At 46.4% G+C, this 15,189-nt stretch overlaps 2 protein-coding genes across 2 annotated transcripts in view; both read left to right on the top strand.

The window, feature by feature from the left end:
• The window catches only part of LOC119180141 (Phosphoinositide-dependent kinase 1), a 51,688-nt gene extending 45,767 nt beyond the window's left edge, over positions 1–5,921 (top strand). Inside the window, exon 13 of the mRNA XM_075868902.1 lies at positions 1,438–5,921. Within this exon, the coding sequence (XP_075725017.1) occupies positions 1,438–1,548 (111 nt within the window). The 3' untranslated portion in view covers positions 1,549–5,921. The remainder of the gene's footprint in view (positions 1–1,437) is intronic.
• A 6,726-nt stretch (positions 5,922–12,647) lies between these two features.
• The window catches only part of Mrtf (Myocardin-related transcription factor), a 308,475-nt gene continuing 305,933 nt past the window's right edge, over positions 12,648–15,189 (top strand). Inside the window, exon 1 of the mRNA XM_075868898.1 lies at positions 12,648–12,905. Coding sequence (XP_075725013.1) covers positions 12,743–12,905 — 163 coding nt within the window. The 5' untranslated portion in view covers positions 12,648–12,742. The remainder of the gene's footprint in view (positions 12,906–15,189) is intronic.

Genomic DNA, 15,189 nt, shown 5'->3' with positions numbered 1-15,189 from the left:
AAGGATCATGGGCACGCAGTGGGCAAGTCTCCTCTCCCTTATATACATAATGGACCCCCGACAGCAAAAGCTGCGTGTGCGACCTTTTTACAGTTGTATGTAGTTTTGCGTCTGGTGATGTCGAAATTAAATTGTAAATGCTTTTATGTATTGTATAATTAATGCTAGTGCACTGTATAATTAATGCTAGTGCATCATATAAATAATGTTAGCACATCATAGAATTAACGCTAGCATCATTAATTTACAACAATCTAGCGTCAGTTTGAAACTCCCGCCTAAATACCATGAGAAGCTAGCGCTTCACGGCGGGGCAGCGCCTGAGACTATGTGTGCTCAAGCTTCGGTGAGTGTAAACATGAAGAACCCACGGGAAGCCACGCTCGTCACTAGCAACCGGTCAGAAGTGGCCCCACTCGCAGGGCTCTCCAGTTTCCAAATTTGGTGCTGGGTGTCCTTTAACCGGGCCAGCTCATGTCATTTGGTGGACCACAAGTTGACAGGTTTTGTCCCTCTGATATGACACACACGCGACGTTCACATCATCGCGAGAGGTGGAGAAGCTACCATAATGGTCGGAGGAGCACCAAGTCATTCATCGGACTTGTGGTCTGGCTTGAAGCACATAGGTTTGCCATGTTTGGGAAAGGTGACCTTTGGGGCTGATGCTAGCGTTTATTTACACTTGCCAACTACAGCTTGGCAAGGACAAGTTGTCTTCGGGAACTGTGCCTAAACTGTTTTGGAGGAGTGTAGATTGTAGGCCCAATGAAAAAGCGTTCGTCACTTGTCAGAACAATTAGAAGGGCCGGCAACTGGGCAAGTTGGTATGAATTCATGCTACTGATGCGGTGCCCTAATGCAAGATGAATGCACATGTCTCAGATTGCGGAAATGGCACTTGTGTTTCGCGTTTCCTTTTTTTCGTGTGTATGTCTTAAGTTGTGGCGCCGTTTCAGTAGTATGAAGTCAGAACTATTAAAACTTTCAGAGTTTTCTGAACGCTGGAAAATTTCTGCCAGCATTCTTGTGCATGTTTTGTTCTTGATTGTTAATTATAAGCAAGTACCCCATCATATTTCCATTGTAGAGAGGAAGAAGACATTAATTACTAGTAAACGTCAGCAAAGTAATTTAACTCTGTATGTTCTTTTTTTTTTTCTCTACAGCATTTAGATGCACTTTTAGAGAAGTACTTAATATTAACATTAATAAACGAATAACCACTTCAAAGAGAAAACTCTTTAAAATATGAAGACAGCAAAGCAGTTGGTGTCTCATAGAGCACAAACTTTTTTCCTGTTCTCTCCTTAGCATTGCCTAAAGTGACCTCAAGATTTAAGTATTTTGACAATACTTAAAGCTACCACTTTTGAGTTGCAAAAAGTTTGCAACTCGGAGAGTTTGTAACCATCCTGTGTGGTGGACCTTTTGCAGCCCAACCGAACCTACTATTTGGAGGACCCCGAAGGCTACGCCCTGGCTTGGTGCAAGGCGATCGAGGAAGTGCGCAAAGCCACCTACAACCAAGCCGACGACGCATCTTAGTGATGGCTTTAGCCGGCTATCTCTCTGGCTGTTCGTTGGCTCGTGCCTGCTTTCCTCGTCTAGAGTGGCAATCGCGGAGGGACGTCACCTCTCCAACCCCCGACGTCTTGCAAGCTCTCCGCTCCTTCTTCAACGGGTGTTTGTGCCGAGGTGCGAACTGGAGTGTACAGTGCCTACTGACAACTGCGATCGTGGACCTGCGAACCGTTTCTCTAGGACTCTTAAAATAAGTGTTTCGAAACGTTTTCTTCTTTGTCCGTAGGAGCGAGAATCGTTACCGCTCCATTTGTAATACTTATGCCTGCTTTTGCTTGGTGGAAACATTTAAAAGTTGAGCTGAACAACGATGTGCTTTGTCCAAACTTAGCTCCCCGTTGAATGTCCACTGTGCTGGCAGTCCCGTTGAGGCTCTTAACAGGACCAGTGGACTGCTTAGAAACATTTCCTCATAGACGGGAGACTTAAATGGATTTTCGTTCGATGCACCAACTCGTGGAAATGTTTAGGCGGTTATCTGAACAGTAGCAGCGGCCTCAGTTATACGTCACTTCCTGTAGACCTTGTTCCCATGGAAACTGTTCCGAAGCACAGAAGCTGTTTTAGAGGCTGATAAATAATTTTCTGCAGGCGGCTACGAGAGGCTTAGGTGTAAGCTTAAGTTCTCCCTTCGCGCCACCACCACTGCTGCCTTAATGGCGATGTTCTTGCCATTGTCACCTCATTTAACAAAACGTACGAGCAAAAATTGTGTTCTTGTGAACACTTTCATGACGTCGTAGCAGACAACTGTCACTGACTTTCTTCAACTGCTTTTATTGTAAGAACAACGTTTCAGATTAGTATGGCGTACATTTTTGACAACTAGCCGAGGACACCAGCTGTTAGCTAATAAGTTATTCTCCAAACGTCTCGCGAGTTTCTGCTACGGTAGCAGCTCTGCAACGTGCTTTGTCGTTTGGTTTCCTGAGCATGTTTCGCTCTGATAGCGTCCAACTATTTTTTTGCCCATGCACACGCATTTAGAGTCGATTCAGCAGTTTGCAAAAACTATCCCTGCATCTGCGTCTTCAGAACATTGAATTTGAGCCGGCATTTAGGGCACGGCAGAACATTGCTTGCATAATGACTAACGATGCTTGTGACAAATTTGATAAGCTTATTCTTTTAAGTTGTGTAAATGTTTGCCTGTCCATGATGGAAGCTTGCTGGCAAAATGGCATGTGGTGCCTGCGCGACATGTCATTGAGAAGTGAAACATGTCCACTACTCATGCAAGTTGCATCTTGCAACATAATGGTACAGGTAGATTGAATAATGGTGGGCCAAGCTGGGCATGTTAGATGAGCGAAGGCCCCAAGTCTTGGATGTCAAAAGAAATGTGGTGTTATAGAAATGTTCGTTTTCGGTATCGTCGTAACTGCTAGCACCAGCGTGACCTGGGGCTGGCTAAGGTTATCTTCTTAACGTGAGTGCACACATATGGCCTTTTTGGTAAAGGTCATTTGCGGCAAATGGCCTTTGGGTCATTGTGGGCTGTGTGAGATCTATATGAGGGTGTAACTCTGTTACGACTACATTTCAAGCACCTTGTATTTTATGGGCGACTTGGAATTCGCGACTTCGATCGCATGGAAAACGACCTCTATGCTGTCTAGCATGACAATGCATGCGTAGCTCCTCCCATGACACGAGCACATCGAATCATGCCATCTACAAGACGATTATTCTTCAACAATATTTTTCCAGGTGACTTTCCTAATTCAAGAAAAATGTGTTGGCATTAAGTCAATGTAGTAAGTTGCCATGTTACAAGTTGCGTGCGGACGTCTTTGCATAGTGCGCATATTCACCGCGCTTTACAGTTGCATACATGCTAATAGAAAAGCTGGGCTGGCCCTTTGCGCAACTTTTTTAGTACGAAGCAAATGTGTATGTTTGTTCCTGTCTTTTCTTTCTTCAAAACAGCTGTGCACTAGCATTTGCTGATGGACCAGCGTTCTGTGATGCATTGGCGTTTGTTGATGTAATTCACTGGTGCCATTTAGTGGTGCAGGGGCATTCATTCACGCATTATCATTTGTGTTGGCATTCGCATGATGTGCTATTAATTCCATTGGGTGGCACTTGCTGAGCAATCACTGATGCATTGGCATTCGCTTGTGTTCTGGCCTTCAACAATGCCATTTGGTAGTGCATCGGCATATAGTGTTCTAGAATGCAATGACATGCTGGCATCCGATGATGCGCAATGATACACCGATGCATTAGTTTTTCTTGATGAGTTTCCAAGTGTTAACTGTGTGCTGACCCTTCCGACAAACTTCGAAGTTGCCTTTCTTGGCATAGTCACCTTCACATCGAAGCATTTCTTGTGTCTTTAGCGAGACGAAAATATTTGGTGCACAATGTTGGCACTATCTATGCAGCAAAGTCTTACAGAGAATGTGGGAACGGCAATTTCGATGCTGGCCGCATCGCCGCAATTTTTGTTCAGCAAACGCTTCACCCTTGCAGAGCTTGGAAGTATTTAGGACTTTCCAAGTATTCCTGTGGGTGCATTTAAGAACACCGTCAAATTCTTAACTATAAAGAAGATATTTAGAATAAATCCAGGTGTTGCACTAACTTGCAGAGCCCGCACTGTTCGTGCTTCAGTTTTTTCCTGCAAAGTCGTGGTAAACAGCATTAAGAATTAAATATAGTGACCATCATGATTGAATGATGCGCATCAAGCTCTACGTCTCGGGGATGAAGCCTTCCAAGATGTCCGATTCTTCAAAATTTTAATTTCTTCAAGAACGATGTTTCATACTGGAATCTCTCAAAACAGAATTTTAAAATAGATGTTAGGCCTGCCACTAAAAACTACTTCATTAAAATATTTTTGAGCGATCATTCTCGCCTCTTTTTTTGATGGCATATATTCAACCACTTCAGTTTAGCTAGCAGGTAATCTGCAGTAACTGTTGCTAGTTGCCATGTCTCGAGCAATGTGGCACTGCAGTAGGAGTGAGTTCGTAAAATTCCCTTGGAATCCTTTCTTAAAGGACGTCCGGAATAGAACAGGACTGCATTAAAAAAGCATTGTTTCTGATAGTTGAGATACAGAGCAATATTTGTGTCCGGTTGTGTCATCAAGATGAGCACGATTATGCACCTTCTTTTGTGACGTGCGTTATTGTCTCCAATTGCCACTTGTCCTTTTATCTCTCCAAGCACTACTGTAGAGTTCTCAGGTCGAAGAGCGCCTTGGATCACAAGTGTTCACCTGTGACAGACATTCGAAATTGACGAGGTCATAGCAAGAATTTCGTTGCAGTCAACGTTGAAGTTCTCTTCTTTATGCTGTCACTTCTGTGACTAACGCGAACGCTTCTTTTCACCAAGAGACAAGACGGTGAAGGCGACTTCTCGTCACCAGTAGTGGCTTACACCACATTTTTTTTTCAAACCTGCAAACACGAGCAAATCTTTCAGTGGCCGTCGTCGTGAATCGTCGCCTCTGTTTGCTCGTATTCCATGCATTCGCACGTCGTGCCCGATATGCAAAATACCCGTAGGGTCGACCAGTGGCCGCTCGACCGGTTCGCCATGACCTACAGTCGTGAGCAGTGAGACAGGGAACGCTGAGGTTGCCTTTGAAAGGTCCTAGAAGCTAAACACAGTTGGACAAGCATAAAAAACGTGTTCATAACAGTTTGCTCAAATGGAAAGCTTTCTTGTTATTCAGTACGCCTCGATCATATCGGTAAATTTGAAATGATTGTTGATTAAACACAAATTTAGTGTTCCTCTTTGTTTCGCTCGTGACTGTACCTTCAGAACGAGTGCCCACTGTCAACGAGACAAGCTAATTATTCTCTTTGTTTATTGCGCATCGTTTTGTCGCGTCTCGCCGCACTTTTTGCGGTTTTCGGGGTGCTTCGACGACGACGCCTCCACGTCCACTCTAGCCTTCGCGGAAGGCCTTGTAAATAGTTCACGAGCCAACGTTCTTTTCAACTTGCCGGGGCCGCGGCCGCGTTCACACTAGTTAGACGATTTACAAATTTCAGACGGCTAAATTAAAGAAAAGAAAGGAGAGACGAAACGGAGGAAGAGAGTGTTTTATACTTTTTCCAAAAACGCATTCACTGTGTCTGTCTTCTGTGTTCATTTTTTTTTCTTTCTCTCTCTTTTCGATACGAGTGCTGTTTCAAATTGTTGCGACGGTGTGACGTTGGACTTGATAGACGGACTGGTGGACTGAAGGACGACGGATGCCTTTGTCATTGTACAAAAGTGCTGCGAGTGCCCGGAAGGTGTGTTGTTTGTGAAGAGTGTGGAAACCGCCGAACAGTTTTTTTTTTTTTGTAATAAAACTTAAAGGGAAACTCCTCAGTGTCCTTTTTTTTCTGTCTCTGTACGAGAAACAAATGCGCTTAGTTGGGAAGCGTAGGCAAGTTGTTCTGTGTGTGCCAACTATATATGTAATATGTAACGTAACTGTATATGTAATATCTATCAAGATGGGTGTAGGCAAGATTTAAAGGAGACATGTCACATTTACTCAAGAATTTGTGATTTTCAGCAGAAAATAGAAGTAGAGTGTTTACTGTGCCTATGCATATATAAAAAGGGTGCGTATTCGCGTGCTTTCTCTCTTTGTAGGGAGCACGCGGCGCTGCGTCAAAAAGCCTCACGGTGACGCGCTGCAATGGGTCGGGCGTAGGTATTTTGTGATCAGACCCTTAAAACCATGGAGTTTCATACAGTTATTGTATGAAACTCTATGTTTGGAACATATGGAAATCCGTGACGACGTGTGCGAAGATGCCGGCACGAAGTTTGAAAATGAAACATCGACCTTTTTTTTAACCCTCCAGTCCGAACTGATTCGTTGCTTTATTATGTGTTCCTTTAACACCGGTTGCCTTCTGTGAGTGGCTCCAGGGGTATAACCAAGGACGGGTGGGGGTGGTTCAAACTCCCCCCCCCCCTCTGAAAATTTCACTTTTGCTTGCGTATGCATGCATGCATACGCAAGCAAAAAAAAAAGACTATGTCTACTTAGGGCAGGTAATAACCGTGGAGCCGAACCGCGAGATTGAAGTAACTAGAAGAATAAGAATGGGGTGGAGCACATTTGGCAAGCACTCTCAAATTATGACAGGTAGATTGCCACTATCCCTCAAGAGGAAGGTATACAACAGCTGTATCTTGCCGGTACTTGGCTACGGAGCAGAAACCTGGAGACTTACAAAGAGGGTTCAGCTTAAATTGAGGACGACGTAGCGAGCAATGGAAAGAAAAATGGTAGGTGTAACCTTAAGCGACAAGAAGAGAGCAGAGTGGATTAGGGAACAAACGGGGGTTAAGGATATCATAGCTGAAATTAAAAAGAAATGGACATGTGCGGGGCATGTAGCGCGTAGACAGGATAACCGCTGGTCGTTAAGGGTAACTAACTGGATTCCAAGAGAAGGCAAGCGGGTTAGGGGGAGACAGAAGGTTAGGTGGGCAGATGAGATTAGGAAGTTTGCGGGTATAAATTGGCAGCAACAAGCACAGGACCGGGTTAACTGGCGGAACATGGGAGAGGCCTTTGTCCTGCAGTGGACGTAGTCAGGCTGCTGCTGATGATGATGCATGCACACATACGCGCGTAGGAACACATTGATTGATTCATTTCGGGGTTTAACGTCCCAAAACTGCCATATGATTATGAGAGACGCCGTAGTGGAGGGCTGCGGGAAATTTCGACCACCCGGGGTTCTTCAACGTGCACCCAAATCTGAGTACACGGGCCTACAACATATCCGCCTCCATCGGAAATGCAGCCGTCACAGCCAAGCTTTGATCCCGCGACCTGCGGGTGAGCAGCCGAGTACCTTAGCCAATAGTCCACTGTGGCGGGGCAACGCACACGCAGTATAGTTTCACTCCCTCTGTCCACCCAGCCCTGAAAAAAAATTTCTGCCTATGCTCTCCTGAGTAGTTTATAAACGTTTTAAAATGGAAATTTATGGACTTCCTTTCTGGACTGGGGCACAGAGGCGTGCGTGTCAGGTTTCCTTCAGAAGGGGGGGGGGGGGGAGGCGAAGATTCGTCGCAGTTCTGCCCCCCCCCCATAATTGAAAGTATGGGGCAGACATTGCCTCACCCCCCCCCCCCCCCCCACCTTCGTACCTACGCCTATGCACAGGGGTGTACTATTGCTCTGACGTCGCTGCTTTGGCTGTGCATTCGTTGGCAGTGCAACCTCGTTCACATTCGGGCGGATAATATCGCGTTGCAGCGCGATCCGAGTCGCTGACCTCCCGCCTGCCGCAGTATGCGTCCAAACATTCCGCGTGCAATGCGCTTCGATGCATGCAAATGTATGCGGCGCTAACGGGGCGTCGGTTACGGCTCTCGGCAGTCATATTTCCGAGGTCATTGCCGCGTTGTAATAGTCAGCGGGATATGAGCGCGCAGTACGTGCGGGCGGCTAACGAAAACGCCGCCGACCGCGACATCCGAGCAGACGGTGACGAACGCGGTCGCAAATAAACCGTCGCTGTTCCGTCTGGCTTGCATCTGACGGACCGCGCGCAATGCGGCACTTGCATTCCCCATCATGGACCAGCGTTCTGTGACCAGCGTCCTAATTAAGCTTGTGTCTCTTGGGAAAGGGACGTTGTAGGTTGCTGGAGGATCTAGCCTTGCGAAATTTGCAGGTCCGCCTTGTTTCCTCTTTTCTCTATATGGAACTAATCCTCTTGAAGGTCGAGAGCGTGGACATGCTACCAGAAGGGTGGCGGTTTGGGCTAATACTTAGCAGGTTATGACTGTTATAGCGCGAGCTCAGAATGACGGCAAAAGCACAAGGCCAGCGCCCGTGATCTTATCCCTTTGTCGTCGTCCTGAGCTACCAGGAAGTCGCACGCAGCGCCATGCGAACAATCTCAAGTCTGTGGCTTATGAGCTATTCCGTGTGTACAGTGTTGTGCCGGACCCCCATATCACCACGCTACACTGGGCCCGAGATAAGTGTCACTCATCACCAGTCATGTGAGAGGTCTGTAACGGTAAAAAAAAATCTTGAAGTGTAGTCATGGCACCTCCTTCCTGAATGTCCAGTGACAACGCGGAAACACGGTATCATTTGCCCCCTTACTGTGTTCCTCGTGCATTACTAAGTATTTGCATCACTCATCTGAACTTCAAGATGAACGATGCGTACTGAACGGTGGAGTACATGGGCGACAAGCTGACGTGAACAAGCGTGGACTGTCAACTGAAGGTTTATGTATCTGACCGAAACAAGAAAGAGGAAAGTTAGTTAAGATAAATGCCCGTGGTGTGGAGCCACCGCAACACTCTTCCACATCACGTGGGAGTGTGCAGAGCGCGACGAAGAACGCGACTCCAATCGCACATGGGAGGAATGGGAGGCGCTGCCGTCTGGCCCAGCCATGGTGGATCAGCTGCGTCTGATCCACAGAGCTGAACGGATGGCTCGCGCCAGTGGGGCCCTGCAATAGGGGCACCATCCTGCCGGACAGACTACGCTCTTCACCCTGTACATTCCTCGGGGCACTGGAGTTCTAGCCTGTCCGGATTATGTACATAATAAAGTTTCCTACTACTAGTATACTAGTTGGTAACTAACAATAAAAATAAAAATTGGCACGCCTGATGCACGAGGCAGAAGAGCGCATATAGTGGTCATGCGCGTCACTTGCTGGGAATGGTAGCTTTTTCATCTAAGAAAGCAATGGGTGGCTTGGTGATGCACTTGTCAGGTTCTCGCATCATTTTCTCGGCATCATTGATTATACGGATACGATTGTCTCTGCGTCCATGCATAACAACTGAGCTTTGAAACAGCGCGTGACAATCGCAGTTGCTGACATGCTGTGCCAACAAACCCCCATTGCCGTTGCGTATACGTGTTGCACGTGTACGTGTGTGGAGGCGCTGGCGTCGCCCAGTCTGTCCGATGTGACACGCATTGCATGACAGCAGAGTTCCGTAGACTACGTTCGTGCACTCTCGTATGTGACAAACTGGGTTTTACGGCTGACATTGCAAAGGCATCTGGGTTTCTTGCTTGCACATGTCATTCTGGGCAAGTTGGGAGAACTTGTAAGGCTCTGCAAAAACACGAGGAAAAAAAAATGACATGAAAACAGTCACAGAATGATTGACGTGTTATAGGCATAGGCGTGCACACTGTGTTTGAGGAGGGGATTGATTGATTGATTGATATGTAGGGTTTAACGTCCCAAAACCACCATATGATTATGAGAGACACCGTAGTGGAGGGCTCCAGAAATTTTGACCACCTGGGGTTCTTTAACGTGCACCCAAATCTAAGCACGCGGGCCTACAACATTTCCGCCTCCATCGAAAATGCAGCCACCGCAGCCGGGATTTGAACTCGCGACCTGCGGGTCAGCAGCCGAGTACCTTAGCCACTAGACCAACGCGGCGGGGCATCGGGGGGAGGAGAAGCCACTCTTGGCACCCTTTAATGCTCAAGTGAAAAGTCAATGATGGCTGACAAGTCATCTTTTGAAAACTCTTTTATCGATGACTTCGCCATCGGGGACTAAAGCAAAACAATGAGTTAGATTAGACTGACATCCGATGGAGGTGGAAATGTTGTAGGCCCGTGAGCTCAGATTTGGGTGCACGTTGAAGAACCCCTGGTGGTCGAAATTTCCGGAGCCCTCCACTACAGCGTTTCTCATAATCATATGGTGGCTTTGGGACGTTCAATCAGATTAGACTGACAAATTATACTGTGAAAACTAGTGTTGCGATTTGACCATCTTAGGTTTACAAACAGGTGAAAAAAATGAACATCAAAGTCTCACATTTAACGTTTCCGCTAACTTCCAATGGTGACGTCACGCACTTCAGTGCGTGTTGTCGTATTTTGGCCACATTGGGTTATCGTACATTTCTGGGACGCGGTACTGGAACAAGTATCTGGGACAAGTATCTAGCTCAATCGAAAGACATACTTTAGTTTTATCAATTAGCAGCTACATGGACCCTAGTAGTCATCGTTAGAACCTCGTGGGCCCACTTGTTGGATTCCGCGCAGAGTGAATTGCGTCAACCGGCCGTGGTCTACTGCACCAGCGTATCTCTCGCCCAGTGGTGCCCCGTCCTCAGACTCCTTCGACTGTGTCCCCCATCTTTCCTATCTCTTTTTTCTTTCGTTCCTGTGTTGAAAGGGCTCTCTTTCCTTTATATTTCGACCTTTCTTTTTAATCCCATTGTCCCATTCTCTACGAGGCACTGCGCCGTGTCGCCGATCAGGCAGACAGAAATCAGGCGCCCCTTTCCCCTTCTTCAATTAGAACCACGCGTTCATTCGTTAAATGTCTCTCACGCCATGGCGAGCTGGTACGGTAACTTGTCGCTGAAGTCTCCCCCTGCGAATTCTCTTCTCGCATTTTTATCACTTACCAAAAGCACTGTCGGGCAATGATTATGATTTTGTTGAAAATGGTAGTTTGCTAGTACGGGAGTTTTTTCCTCAATAATGTCCCTTTGATGCATTGAATGAAAGACTGACCGCTAGAATTGCAGGAGTCAAAGCAGCGAACAGCAGACGACAGCATTTTAAGTGCTTACAAAGTACTTCTGCAACTGTCGCCTGTCGTCTGGTAGCCCCAGCAGAGATGAGCTTCCGCGCGTCACGTGACACATGACGACACCGAGGCGTAAATATTTTGATGAGCGGAAGAATGTGTGCCAAGCTCGCGTGAGCTGAGCTTCTGAGAAAGGGAGGGGGAGTGGAGCCGCGGAGCGGCACAGCGCTAGCTCGCTTGTTTTAATCCGAGTGCCTGTACTCCCCACCTTCACCTCTAGCTGCTTGCAGCTCCCCGGAGCTCCAGCAGGGAGGGCTTCTAAAAATAAGCACATCTTTTATCTCCGACTGGCTGCGCGCCTCTAAGTTGCAAATACGACGGGCCGACGTCACCACGGGGCCCCACTCTTTCCAACTTGCATGCCGTTCGCTTGCTGCTGCTGCTGCTCAAGATCACGTCTTTCGACAGTCGAAGCCACTGGTTCGTTCGGCAGTTTTTTTCCCCCGCTAACCGTGTGTGGGCGCTGTTGTGAAATTACCGGTACATTTCCTTCGACCAGTCGGCCTACGGCGTGCTCTATAGTACCTTCGTGAAAAGAAGCAAGAAGAGGAACACAAAGTACAGATAGCGGAGGGTTGCTGCCATAACGTTGTCGCCGTCTCTGTCAAGAGGCGATCCTTCCGCTCGAGTCCGGAAACGCTTCGGCGTCTTCCGTTCTTATCTCGCAACCTCCTTCACCGGTGCCACCCCACCGTACGGTAAAAAAACGAAACGGAGACCGTATTTTCTCGCTCGCACCTTACAGCGGCTTCGAGCGGCGGCGTCGTGAATGTGCTCTGAACATCGGGCTCTCGTCTTGAAGAAGACTGCGTCCGAAGCCCCCCAGAGTGTTCAAACAACTTCAAGGATTGGCTTCAGCGGGATTTCAGTTAACCTCGGGATCGAGTTTATTCATAGTGATTTCGAATTACCGCCGCCGCTTCCCATTGGCCGACAGGAGCGGCGCCGGATGTTGGTGTCAGCTGTTGATCTAGTCACGTGACTTATCACAACATCCGGACAGATCGCGCGGTCCCGCCCGCTGCCGACTGAGTAGGTGTTTGTGTATGTGTGTGTGTGTGCGCGCGGAGCTGTGCAAGTGAAAAAAAGGAAAGAAAAACAACTACGCAAAGAAATGTTCGTCGTCGTCGAGTATCGGATCGTACCGAAGCGAGGAGGAAAGCAAAGGTAGGTAGGTCAACTCTTTGATCACTTCTGCTTTGCTTCAAACGAGTCGCGGCGGAAAGAGAAACCGTTTCTTTCGAGGGGTGCGTACGCGTCTGAATCGGTCTCAGCACTCCAAGCAGACGACTGGCCGTCTGCGCTTGCCGTTAGGCCTAACCGCTCGCAGGAAGATTGTGCAATGTGTAAAGGAAACGTGAAACTTGTGTGTGGTTCGCAGTCGCTCCCGCAAGTTTAGCGATTCGCGCGTTTGCTTTTGTTTATTCGCCCGTGCGGCGCTCGGGAATTCTGTTGTGCGCGAGCATCGAAAGCGAGTGCGGACGTACGGATGACACTTAGCCGGGTGGTGGAGCGTCAGAAAGTTCGCGGCCGCTCTTGGATCTACATCGCCTCATCGTGCGGCTATGCCGTCGAAGGATGCGTACCGTTTGTTCGACCAGAACTACGAGGTGGTCAAACCGCCGCGCTGGATTCAAACGCCCAGGCTTCTCGTGGGTGTGCCGGTCGGACCTTGTGTTTTCGCGCGGAGACGGTCAAGCCTCCGTCGAGCGCTCGTCAAGCTCAAAGGTGAGCCCCAAAAACACCGAACAGGCTCGTCATATCCTCACTGCATTTCGGTGTACTCAAATTTGATAGTTGTGTTCTTTTTTTTTTAATGTTCTCGCGCTACTTCGTGCCGACTGCAAAACGGAACACCACAGCAGACGACGACTGGCAAGAAAAAAAAAAAAAAAACTGCGTCGCCGCGCAGTCTCTCGGCGCCGGCATTGTCGTCTGCTACGAAGTCTCGATCGCGCATGCGCGCGTTGTAGTTTCCTCCGAGCAGCATTTGTCTCAGCGGAAGCAGAAGGGCAAACGGAACAGCCGGTGTCCAGTTCAACGCTGCGGGATTAATTAGGACCGCCAAATTGAGTTTGGTCTCAACAATCCGGTGCTTATCGGCGCGAATTAAAGCCTTAACGTCGCATCGGAACACTTGGAGGGCCCCGAGCGTCCCAGAGTCGTTAAACGTGACACAGCTGTCGGGCACCAGATCGGGACTGGCGCATTAAAAGACGAAAAAACGTATTAAAAAACAACAACAACAACAGCGCTACTATGCTACGATACGGTACGATCGCACACACCTGCTGCTTAGTCATTGGAGCTGCATGCGGTCCTTTTAATGATCAATTCAATTTTTTTTCTTTCCTTTTGTTTCGTTTCTGTTGTGTGCGTGCTTAGCGGAAGCTTATAGGAACGGCATCACCTTGAAAACGATTCATTGTTTATTCGCCAATTTTCTTTATTTGCTTTATATCTTCTTTCTGTTCAGCCACCTGGTGCTCATATCAATTGCGGCTGCCCTGCCGATGTTTCGGTTGGTCGCTGTTCACGGGGAAAGTTCTTATTTTGAATTTTTATTTTTTTATCTTTTGGTTTCATATTTGTGGTTTTACTGCGACGTCGCGCGAAAAAAGAAAGCGTTGTGGTATAAGACGGAAGTCTTTATTTCTTTTTCGTTCGGGTTTTTTTTATTGTGGTTTTCTTTCGCGATTCCCGTCAGTTAAACGCTGAAAGTGCGCGAAACGTCGAAATTTCATATAGGCCCGGGTGTCGACTGTGAAGCAACGGGAATATTCTTTTCTTTAGTTTTTTTTCAAGAAGTACCCCTGAAGGCCGTCATAGAGCATATCACATAAGGGACAGGATATCATAAACTTGATGTACAACTCAGTTTGAAAAAGTGGCAATTAAGTATTTGTAGTAATTGGTACTGTTACGGTACATACAAGTGATTATATCAATAAGTTCACAATCAAGTAAGCTATTAAAGGTAATTTAAAGCTAGAAAAATACGTAACAAATCAAGAAAAAAATACAAACAGAACGTGCCTCATCGCACGTGCAAAAGCTTTCAAATATTGTTGTTTAGGTGTCATAGATTATATATTATGTCGCACACCACAAGTAAAACATCACATATGAACATATATTTTCCGCCTAATCAAGATGCCGAGTGATTTAAGTCTTAATGTTTTTTCTTGAGCAAATCTATCCATTGCTCCTTGCTGTTCGATGCCCATGTCCGCTTAAGCCGTCTTCTACAGCGTTCTGCCTGGCAGAACACCCAACCTTTAGCGTTAGAAAGAAAGTTTAAAGTTGAAAAAAAAAAGAATAGCAGCAGAAGGTATAAAGACCTACGCGTAGCATAACGTGCGAATGGTGTATATTAAATTTTGCTGCTGCCAGCGTCGACTCGCGAATGTCTTTGGCAGCAAACACGTCAGCGAAAACGTTGACGAATTGAAATGAATATAAAGATGAGCGGTGTAGGTGTTTTAATACCATATATATATATATATATATATATATATATATATATATATATATATATATATATATATATATATATATATATATATATATATATATATATATATATATATATATATATATATATAGTGGGCATTTAGTATACCAATCCTCTTCATCTGTACATTATCATCATTATCATGTATTGCTCATGCATCCTCATCGTTGTCACGTATCATCATCATCTTGGTTCGTGCATCTCCGCTGCCGGCTGCCGGTTCCTCGGGCCTAATAAAGTCTTCCAAACCATGACTTCATAATATATATATATATATATATATATATATATATATATATATATATATATATATATATATATATATATATATATATATATATGTGTGTGTGTGTGTGTGTGTGTGTGTGTGTGTGTGATCTAACAGACAATAATGTCAAGGAAAATATAGGGGAAGTTATTAGACCGAATTGTAATGTAAATGGGAAGAAAGAAAAGTTGGTGAAAAGACAACTAGCCGTGGGCAGGAACCGAACCTTC

This window comes from Rhipicephalus microplus, chromosome 7 (assembly GCF_043290135.1).
Source record: "Rhipicephalus microplus isolate Deutch F79 chromosome 7, USDA_Rmic, whole genome shotgun sequence".
NCBI classification, from domain to species: domain Eukaryota; kingdom Metazoa; phylum Arthropoda; class Arachnida; order Ixodida; family Ixodidae; genus Rhipicephalus; species Rhipicephalus microplus.
This window is presented reverse-complemented; position numbering and strand designations above follow the sequence as displayed.